The sequence below is a fragment of the Pteropus medius genome, unplaced genomic scaffold (assembly GCF_902729225.1).
Source record: "Pteropus medius unplaced genomic scaffold, Ma_sr-lr_union100, whole genome shotgun sequence".
Taxonomy (NCBI): domain Eukaryota; kingdom Metazoa; phylum Chordata; class Mammalia; order Chiroptera; family Pteropodidae; genus Pteropus; species Pteropus medius.
The window spans coordinates 4,178,805-4,190,068 of NW_024353909.1; the positions used below are offsets into that span (position 1 = coordinate 4,178,805).

Sequence of the window (11,264 nt, forward strand, 5' to 3'; positions counted from 1 at the left end):
GATCGGAGAACTGGGGGAAGGAAGGTTGGCAATTTAAAAGGTAATGATCACAGTGGATCATTGAGAGGTATTGTTTGCCATTAAGACCTTAAGTCGGGAAGGGAGTGTGAGCTGGAAGGATCTAATCAGTTAAACAGAAAAGATTGGTGGGAGTTACTTTCAACTCCATAATTTAGTCCTACCATATATTTCAGAATAAATTTAGAATTTTAGCAAAGGGAATTATATTTATTATTATGAAATAATAGAAATCAAGATAACATCCTATGTTTATTAATGAAAGCTGTTAATCCTCACTGTAACATCATAGAAACTCTGCACTTGAAAAACATTTCTTTTAAAAATTCCAAATTCCAGGAAGGAGTACCTTCTTTTGGTACTCTCAGAATTTGGTGGTTAGAGCAGATAATTAGTATCAGCTTGTTAGAGAACTGGGCTGTCATCTAGAGAAAATATGTAAAGAATCTTCACAGAGCGTTCAATAGCGGAATTGTTGGTTTGTACTTATGAATCAGATTGTTTTTTGAAAAAAAGAAAAGCCGACAAACACCCAGCTGCTTTTTTAAAATAAATAAATAAATAATGTTTGTCTTTGATGTTGAGTTTCGCAGTGCCAGCCATTTGAAGTATAGAGGGCTTTGACATGTGCAGAAGGAAAAGCCAAGAACATCTTCACTGGTAACTGTAGTCTTGTGTTGCAGGCACACAAAAAGTCCCTTTGGACAGTTAAACCCAGTGAAGGCATCGTTCCCCCGGAAACTGATGTTCAACTGACACTGACCGCCAACCTGAATGATATAGTGACATTCGAAGACGTGGTCATTTTGGAAATCAAAAATAGCAGCACCTATCGGATTCCTGTCCAGGCTTCAGGAATTGGTTCCACCATTGTTTCAGATAAGCCCTTTGCTCCAGAACTCAATTTGGGAGCACATTTTAGGTATGGAAATACCATGGATGAATTTTCGAAAATATCACATATATTGCATAAGTAAATAGAACTAGCCTCTTCAGTCCCTCCCCTTTCCTGTCTTCACTTTCCCCCCTCTAGATGGGTACATCAGCCACAAGAAGACACTTCCCAGGCATAGCTTGATTACAATCTCCAAGCTGTGTCCCTCTACACTGCAGAAAAGATGGTTTATGGGAAGTGTATTATTCTCTCAAACTCACAGTAGCTTCTCTGTGACTAATTCAGAAACTCAACAATGATTCCTCCTCTTTGATTCCAATACACTTTTAATCTCTCTCCATGGATGTAGAAAATACAGATGCATCTTAGTGGTAACCTAAGTAGAGTATAACTAGGAAGCTAAAAATTTATTATAAATGCTTCTTATCGGGAATTACACAGCCAGTAGCTTGGGGGTGGGCATTATGTCCTCTGCTTGCCTCCCCACTACAGCATCAACAATGGAGATGGTTGTGATTGGCTTCACCTGATCACTCAGGAAAAGCTAGAGCATGTGAACAAACATTTAAATAAAAGGTGGCAGAGTATAGACACCTCTGTGCAAAATGATCTAAATGTGGCTCTAAAAATGTATGCAGTCTGAAAGCTAATGGGGGAAGATATGTGTGGGGATTTATTCATGGTTTCCAGAAGAGTCATGCAGCTGTCTAGGGCCAGATAAATTTGTGCCTATCCATTGCAATACTGTGAACAAATCTCAAAGGGGCACTCCTGCCTTCTGGTCTAACAGGCCCCAAAAGCCAGCTAGACACACTGTGCTTAGAGAAGATGAACCTGACAAAAATCAGTTAGGAGCCCTTCCCACAAACCCATCCACGGCTCCTTCTTCTGTTCTATCTACGAAACGTGGCACTTTATTGAAAATACTGTAAGCTGCTAGGAATTAGGTAATAGGCAAGTCAGATAGTTGAATTGCATGTGTTTTCAGAAAAGCATCCATTATAGTTTTTTGTCAAATAGATATAAAAAAGCTCCTCTCTGCCTGTCTATTGACCATAAGCTAGAGCATTTTGTCAATGCATGCCATGCTTCTATTTCCAAATTTATTTAAGTACACTCAAAAAAAATTATAGAAAACAATATACTGTGAACAAGCCTTGATTACATGTTCTCTTTAATCTATAAATAGTGTCGAATAGCCTCAAAGGATATTCTATCACTTGCCTGGAATTGAGAGGGGTAGCCTATAGTTTTCTATGAATATAGAAGCAAACTGCAGCATTTAGCTGTCAATTTCCCCTCCGCCTAAACCCTATCATTCTTTTTTACAAAAAAAAAAAATCATGATGCCAGAGATCTTGTCAAAAGCAGAGGTGGGCAAACTGCAGCCCACTGTCTGTTTCTATAAATAAAATTTTATTAGAACACAGTGGACAGTTGATTAGTTGTTGACAATGACCATGTGACTCAAAAGTCTAAAATATTTATTATTAGGCCCTTTACAGAAAAGTTTGGGGGCATATAGGTCTAAAAAAATTACCCATATGCCACCTCTTCTTTGGGGCAACTCCCTTAAATTTTCAGAGCTTCTATTTCTTCATTTATAAAATGGGAGTAAATATACTTATTTTTACTGGTTTGCTGTGATGGTTGAAAGATATACTGTGAATAAGTGGCAGAGGCCCTGCCTATTTTATAAACAGTATGTATTATTTATTGTTTTTTTCCAAAGCCTACTCTTAGCCATGAAGTCAAACTACTTAGTAAAGACTACAGTGAGCATGCACTGAGGACATATATCTAGAACGAAATGGTTACACCTGGCAATTGACAAATACTCCTGATTATTTATCGGATGCTACAACTTACTTCTTAGATATGATATAACTTCCTAAGGAGGAACAGATGGGATAAGATCACAAAGCCTAATAAAATTTAAAAAACAGTCTCAAAATGAGTTTTATCACTGAAAAAAATTTTTTATACATCAGTAAAAAAAAAATCCCAAACAAAATACATTTGAACCTCCACCTCCAAGATCTTAGACATTCCAATGTTTAACAAAGAGCCAGAAAATCAAGAGGCCCTTAATAAATATTTGTGGACTAGATGAAAGAGGGAGTGAAATAGCATCTTTAAAGCCGTTAGTCTAAGAAAAAATGACCAGTCCAGCTGGCATCCTGGTCCACTACAGTCCTCTTGACTTTTGATAAGGTGTGAAGGACATGTGTCATTTCTCTTTGAAGTTCCCTTCAAACAAGCCCATCACAAGACATTTCACTCAGTCAGCAGAAATTTACTCAACACTATTTGAAATACACTTCTCTTCCAGTCAGCATTTTGCTTTCCTTTCACTCTTCAGAACTACTTCTCATAAATTAGCGTGGTTTTCATATGAATTGTGTCTGTGCATATTGTGGCATGCTTGACCTACTGGGAAAGTCTGAAGATGGGTGGGGTCACTTTCCCACGGCCCCTTCCTTGGTGATGACAACTCAAGGGCCAAACCTAGGTCCCTGACTCCAGTCTGTGGACCCCCTGAGTAGATCCTGCTTTGTTTCAATGCTGCGGTAACTCCTAGTAGCATTGCGATATAGCCTTTCTACATTAAAATAATAATAATGATGATGATGATGATGATGATGTCTATTTTGTTGCCCACTTTTAAAATACTTCCAGAGGAGTAAATCCCAAGGGTGTAGAGCTAAATAGAACATCCCAAAGGTGAGTCCTCTCTCTACCGGCCTTCTCTTTTCCAGCCTAGACACCTATTACTACCGCTTCAAGTTGACCAATAAGGGACGTCGGGTCCAACAGTTGTTTTGGATGAACGAAGATTTCTGTCCCCAGAACAAGCTGAGCAAGAAAGGCCTGGCTAAGAAGGGACTTGCTAAGAGCCAGTCCCAGCACCATTGCTCCCAGCCACCCGAGGCTCCCCACTGCCCCGTGTTTCAGCTCCACCCTGTCCGGATGGAGCTATACCCAGGCCAGACAATCGATGCGATACTCGAAGGCTATTCTGCTACTCCCAGGGTAAGAGGACAGCATGTGTAGAAGCTATTTTTCTCCTAAATAAATCTTTACTCCTTCTATTTCTTAGGAGAGTTCCTTGACATTTATCTGAAGAAAGGATGTGGCTTCTTAAGGATTGCATACAGAGCTAAGTTACCATGGCAGCACCCATTGTTTTCAAGGTTCAGCTCTGCTCAGTTTTCTATTTGTTTCTACAACTGTCACGAAACCAACCTGAAAATACTATTTAAAGGAGCTTGTCATCCCCAGGGTCAACAGTGACCAGCCAGTAAATCTCTAGGAAAGGGATATCCAGCATTCAGCCAAAGCTAAACCTCTGATGAACACTTAGCAGTATTCCTGTTTATTCAAAAGGAGTGTTTTTATAGGTACTCTGGGCTGCCTTTTTTATCTGGGTATTGGGACATCCCCAGTTCCTTCCTTCTCAGCCTGACATAACAGCATCACATTTATAATCATTATTTTTTTATGTGTCAATAAAGGAGCCACATTTACCTTCAGTGATTCTGATATTCTCTTATTTACATTATCACCATTCTGCTTAAACGTTTATGCAAATCCAAGCCATATCTCTGTTTATTCCTATTCCGTCATGGAGACTGGAAACCAGCAGAAACCTAAAATAAACTTCTGGAATCACTTGTGAGCCTCTTCTACCTCACAAACACAGACTTTGTGGATGAGAAATGATGCTTGCGCTTTTCCTGGTGTCACCAAATTAGGAGGCAATAACAAACTTTCTCCTCATGAAATAGAAAAGAATAAGAAATTTGTCTTGCAGCAGACAAGATAGCATAGCTGGCTCATTACTTCATTATGGAGTGTATAATGAGGTCTTTCTGTTATTTGGGGGTTCAACCATCTGTTATTGAGTGTGTACCACATGACAAACAGTGTGCTAGGCAGTAAGGATGTGAAGGCGAATGGAATGCAGCCCCTCATTTCAGACGCTGACAGCCTGTTGCAGGAGCACATTTACAGTGTGATCAGGAGCTGACCATATTTCCAAAGGCATTAAATCTGACCTGCTAGGGTTCTAAATTCAGTGTAAGCTTTCCTGAAAGCTTCCCTGAATGTTCTCCCAAGTTATGCTACATAATTAAGAAGAGAAGTGAATTTCTTAACATCTGAAACTTGAGCCATCTTCAGTACAAGCTATTCATGATATAAATTCACCTTGGGTTGCTTCTACTTTATAAAAATCTCAGCCTCTGGGGGCCAAAGAAATATTGATTTCTGTAGCATGATTTTTAAATATTCAAGTAAGAAAAGCAAAGTTTTTCCAGCCACAGTTTATGACTAGCTTAATAAGAAATATAACTACAATTGAACTATAAGCCCATAAGGACTTTTTCTGTCTTGTCCATCACATTTGGGGATGTCCAGTCCCTAAGAGTCCTGATGCATAATACATTATATATATTATATATATATATATATATATATATATATATATATATATATATATATATATATATATGTTGAATTGAATGTAAATTGACTATGTCCTCAAGAGCAGTCAGAAATAGACACAGGATCCCTCCAGGACATATTTAACCAATCAGACATCAATTGTGTAACAGAGCAATATCTGAAATGCACTATTTGGGAAAATGTGCTCCTCCCTGGTGTCTCCAGGCAGGTAGTTGAGAATCAGTTTGATGATCATTGAGAAATAAGTTTTCTGAGCTATGAATATTCCCAATATGTGGGTGTATCTCATCTGCAGATAGTCAAAGAAAAGCTGGTTTGCCACGCCATGATCGGGACACAGAGGGTGAAGAGCTTGGTGATGAATGTTAACATCATCTGTGAATTCATAGCGCCACTTATCCAGCTCTCCACCAAGCAGCTCATATACCGACTGGAGAAGGTCAGTGGGGCTGTGCTGGGAGGGCTGGGATCAGCACTTTCACATTTGCATTTGAGAAGCTGGGTAGATGGGAAGCCTGTTGCACCCACACCCAGCCTATGTTTTGGGAGCTTCAGACACCTATACACCTTCAGCTGAAAATTCTGAATCTAAATCTATATTCCTTTGAAATGTAAATTGCTATGCAAATTTTACTTCCATCATTCCTGATGCATAAAACCAAAGCGAAGGGATATTCCTGTGCACTGAAAATGCACTGTAGTCGACCATTTTACTCTAATTAGGTGAAAAAACATCACAGTATAGAAAGAGTTGGAGTAGAATTATTGATAATTACAATAATTAGTAAGAACAGCTACCACTTATTGATTGGCTTGTGCTAGTCACTGAGCCATGTTTATTTCGTACATTTTCCCAGTTGTTCCTCACAGTAGTCTATGCTGCAAGTCCTGTATCATTCCCACGATACACATGGGAGAACTGAGCTGCAAGTTAAGCTATTATGTAGAGCACCTAACACTGCTTAAGAATAATCAACTTAAACTATATGATTCACATTTTTAAAAATGTTATTATTAGTTTCAAGTATATAGTACATTGGTTAGACATTTATATAGTTTATAAAACAACCTCCCTGATTGTTTTTTCTCCTCTGGCTCTCCACCTAGCCATTACATTACTGCTAACTGCATTCTCTATGGCGTGCTCCCCATCCCCGTGACTATCTATCGACTACTAGTTTGTACTTCTTTCATAAATTACATGGCTCTAAATGTCCATGACTTTATATGGCCATTAATGGGGAGGCAGAGGATAGGAGAGAAATGGAAATGACTGCTGCTCAGGGCAGGGAGTCAGGATAGTGAAGAGGTGAGGGAGGTATCACAGTAGGACTTGACCTATTCCTCAGCAGATGTCCGTCATAGAATTGTTTACCATTTAAAACATGTACATATGAAATGTCTCTTCCAAGCTGGAGATTGTATTGGTACTGAAAATCTAGTGAACCAGCCAGACACAGTCAAAGCTCAGAGACTGGTTGAGGTCACAGACTGTAAACAAATTATTAAAATTTACTTATTTAAATTACGATTCTGAAGAGTGCTATGAACAAGAGGTATATGGTGCTGTGGAAACACGTATCAGGAGATGTGACCTTATTTGTACCTGTGGTGACAGATGTCATCCTTGAGCAAGTGCCTCAAGTTGAGACTTGAAGAAGAAATGAAGTTAGTCTAGTGACAAGAGAAGAGGAGAGAATTCTAGGCAGAGGGAACAGCACACATGATGGGCTCGAGTTAGGAAAGAGCTTGATGAACATAGACCTGAAAGGCCACCTTAGACAAAGGATTTGCCAAGAGCAACATAAGGCCCATCTGAATGAAGAAGTGGGCAAGGACCAATGAGTGTGGCATGACTGGGAGGCATGTCTTGGCATTCGGGACACTGTGTCTCATGCTGGGGACACACAATGAGGACACACCCACCCTGACGAACCTCACAGCCGACTGGGAAGACCGAGTATTAAGTAAGCAATTGTCCCACAGTGTGATCTGTGCTGTCATACGGAATGACTCGGGTGGCAGTACCTGAACTGTCATGGGGAAATCAACCAAGGTTCATTTCATGACTTGGAGGCTTGCAGGAGAGTGATCAACACCATTTATTCTGGTAGTGAATTCGATCATATTTTGTTCATTTTAAATAAGTGTCTATTGAGCACCCACCATAGGTACAGTTCTCTGCTGAGAGATGACTGAAGGAGGTTATAGTCGAGTAGGGGAGCAAGATGTACAAATTCTACTCAAATCAACAAGTAATTTTTGAGCACTTAAAATAGATGAGGCAGCAAAAACACAGCTAAAACCCTGACTTTCCCAACTAGTGGGAAAAAGTAGACATTGACGAAATAGCAGGATTTCAGTTATAGAACGCTAAACTGTGATAAGCTCCATGAGATGTATAAAAAGAAAACACTACAAGAGTTCCTGCTACAGTTATTAAGTTTTCATTGCTGTTTTAAATTCTTCTTTTTTTAAGAATCAGGAAAGGTATTTATTGGCTGTGCTGAATCTGTTGGCATTATATTTTTTCCTAAATGTAACTATTCAAAGAAAATTCAGTGAATATTTATTGAATAGCTATTCCGTATAAGACATTACAGTATATATTAAATATGCAATTTATTTTCTTTTTAGATTTTTTTCTAAGCCCATAAACACTCATAAAATGTGTAGTGTTCCTTTTCTTCTCTTTATATCCTTAAGCCTCTTTAAAAAGTATATCTTTGTTTAAATGTATGTTGTTTGACTTTATCACTAGAGTAAAATGGCAAATATTTTAATCTGGCAGTGACTTACTGAATTAAAAAATGAATTGAGTCCCAACTCCCTGTTTGTTTTTGCCTTTCTCTCCTTCCCCGCAAATATCACAAGTTTGAAATCTGTCTTACTACTGTTATTTTTCGTTGTTCGTTTCCTGCTCATATGTAACCCATAGCAGGGACAATAAAAAAATGCAACTTCATTACCCAGAGTGTGCAAGAGACCTGTTAGGTCTCAGTATTCAGATTTAATTATCTAACACCCAGTTATCTATTCTGTTTCCTTCTTTTTAACTCAGGGCAGCATATCTGATTTACTACATTAGCTGATAATGATACCAGCGCTGCCTATAGGAGAAATTTTTCTATAACCATTTCCTCCGATTTGATCTACTTTATAACTATTGTACCATTCATAAGCCACAGAGATTAAACCACTTCTTTGTGGAATTGAAAAGGTCAGTTGAAACCAACAGCCGGTTTGCTTCATGAAATCTAGCAGGAAATCCTGTCTGTTGATATTTGGAGAGAAAAACAATTCAGAGAGAAAGGGATCATTATAAAATAGAACAGTTTCTCTGTGCATCAACTCCTTCTCATCACTAACCTCTAAATGGCCTCTTGCCAAAAGCAGCCAAATGTGGTTTCTTTACTTCAAAGCTACCTACAGTGACACAGCGGCTGGGGGGAAGGTCACTGGGTGGACAGTTCTCCATGCAGCCTTTGTATGGTCCCAAAGTGCTGCTTTATCCCTCCCCCAAACTGTAGTATGCAATCTTCAAATGCGAGATAATTCTAGTACCTGTATTACCATGTTAGAGAGAGGGGAACAATAGTTGGCATCTTATGGAAAGTGCCAGACCAAGGGCTAGTAGAGTGTAACTGAGGCAAGAAACTCAAGCCAACTGTTCTGGACTAAATGATTGTGTCCTCCCACCAAATCATGTATTGAAGCCCTAAACCCCAATGTGATGGAGGTGGAGCCTTTAGGAAGTGATTAGGTCATCAGGGTGGAGCTTTCACGAATGGGATTCATGCCGTTATAAGAAGAGTCAAGAGAGAATCTCTCTCTCAGCCAGGAAGCAGGCCCTCACCAGACACCAGATCTGCTAGCCCCTTGATTTTGGACCTCCCAGCCTCCAGAACTGTGATACATAACTGACCGTTATTTAAACCACCCGGTCTATATTTGTTATAGCAGCCCAAACTAAGATACAATGGACGGCCACCCAGTCGCAACCAGAGCCAGGGGACCCAGGAATCACAGTAAAAGGAAGACTGTGCTGGACAAAGACGCAGAGACAGAGTCAGCTGACAAATGTGGAATCAGGAGGATTTAACTGAAATCGGAACAAGGAGAAAAAGCTAATCAAAACAGAGGCCTGTGGGGAAAATGAGCTAGAGTTGTTGGAAGAGCTAGGGAATGATTGGATGGAGGTTCTCTTTGGAGGCCATAGATTGAGGCTTGAAATCACCTCCTGCTGGTATTAAAGGACCCCCTTTCCAGGGTACACAAGAAATAATGTGGACCCCAATAATAGAGTGAGAAAAATCCAATCTGGCCAGAAACTTCCGGCTCATGATCCATTTCTGATGCTTTCTCCAGTTGAAAATTAAATTTGATATGTTCAACAGAGTGAAAAAATGCTTCTAACTCAATTATCCCAGTGTTATCAGAAAAAAATTAGAGGAAATAGTTATGATCATTTGCCCATACAACAAGTTAGGTATATTGGCAAATTGGATATTTTGAGCATGGAAAAAATATTGTAAAAGGAAAAAAATGTTTTATTCATTATAATGATATATGAGTTCTTCCGCAAGATATCACTCATTTATTAGACTTTGTTTTATGACACTGTGGAATCTTCTATAGTAAGAGTTCTGTCCAAAGGCATGGTTTGTACAGGCTTTTTAACCAGGCAACAAGAGAGTAGGAAATATAATCTGCACTTTCTGGCTTATGTGAGTTCACTTCTCAGTAGTCCACCAGACATTCCGGATAGTTTATCTAAATCTCTGCAAGAGAGAGAATAGCACATATCGTGAGACTTTTATTACTAAAGGCTTACTATGTTTAACATAACTTGGTTTGTTTCCTCTTTTTCCTTTTTCTCAGAAACCTAACACTATCTTGGAACCTCATTACCAGCCCTTGGTCATGAAGAACATTTCCACCCTGCCCGTGACTGTGTTGCTCTCAGTAAATGAACCCTTCTTTGTCTGTGAGATAGATAAATCTCTGCGGCCCTTAACACCTGAGGTAACTTGACTGAGGGCTGTCCTAGCAGATTCCTGGGTAGGTTGTGCATGAGAAAGGGGAATAATGTTAGAATACCAACTTCAGTCCAGAAAATTATAAAGAATCCAGGAAACAAAGAGGAAAGAATACAGAAAATTTTAAATGAGTCATAAATAATTTCCAGTGTCAATCAGTAGGAAAACTATCATTAATAGTGTAAGAACTTCTGGCTCATTATGATGACCCTTTTATCCTTGCCCATTATAATGAAGCTGATCTTTAGAAAACAGTGACTTCACACAAATGACAATAAATATCTTTTAATTCCCCTCCATCAAAGCTGACCAAAACTCCATCCAAGGAAATGAGGGAATAGCCAAAGCCCAGTCCCTAAACCAGCCAGCCCATCTCCAAATACTGATAAATTGGAGCCAGTCTGAGAGAGGAGGCTTGAGCTCATCAGGCTGCCAGTCTGGGGCATGACGCAGTGTTCTCTACGCATTCCTTCGAGATCATATTCGTGATCCTTTGCTGGATGCGAGGGTGGCAGTAGGGGTGGCCGGGCCATGGGGCAAGTGGCACAGCAGAGCTGTAAGAAAGGGGGATTGAAGGAGAAACCAGACCCACATACCATCAGCTTATGGAGAAGTGGTCCCAAGGAAAAAGTCAGAGCAGGCAACAATCATGAGATCTCAGAAGAGGAGCCTGGGACTTAAGGAGAGTTTCCATGAGCCACATTTAGGGAGGTGGGTCTTTGCGGGAAACGGGGAACAGAGCTGCTTGGTGAGAGCTTGTTACAGATCATACCCGACTGGCAGCTGTAAACGGCACTGCTGCCCTCTTTAGCGAGTCTTATTCAAGCATGAGCTGAGGAAAAAAA

General features: G+C 39.8%; 1 protein-coding gene across 18 annotated transcripts in view; it reads left to right on the forward strand.

Moving 5' to 3' along the window:
- Window positions 1–11,264, forward strand: part of HYDIN (HYDIN axonemal central pair apparatus protein) — a 335,404-nt gene that overhangs the window by 190,338 nt on the left and 133,802 nt on the right. For 17 of the 18 annotated variants that reach the window (XR_005650472.1, XM_039852028.1, XM_039852026.1 and 14 more), the window contains 4 exons: window positions 702–940; window positions 3,673–3,946; window positions 5,676–5,819; window positions 10,262–10,405. Coding sequence is in view for 17 of the 18 variants with exons in the window: in XM_039852028.1 (XP_039707962.1) it covers window positions 702–940; window positions 3,673–3,946; window positions 5,676–5,819; window positions 10,262–10,405 (801 nt within the window). In the remaining variant the exon portion in view is untranslated. Of the gene's footprint in view, window positions 1–701; window positions 941–3,672; window positions 3,947–5,675; window positions 5,820–10,261; window positions 10,442–11,264 lie in introns of all 18 variants that reach the window. The other variant, XM_039852043.1, reaches the window with a different exon arrangement.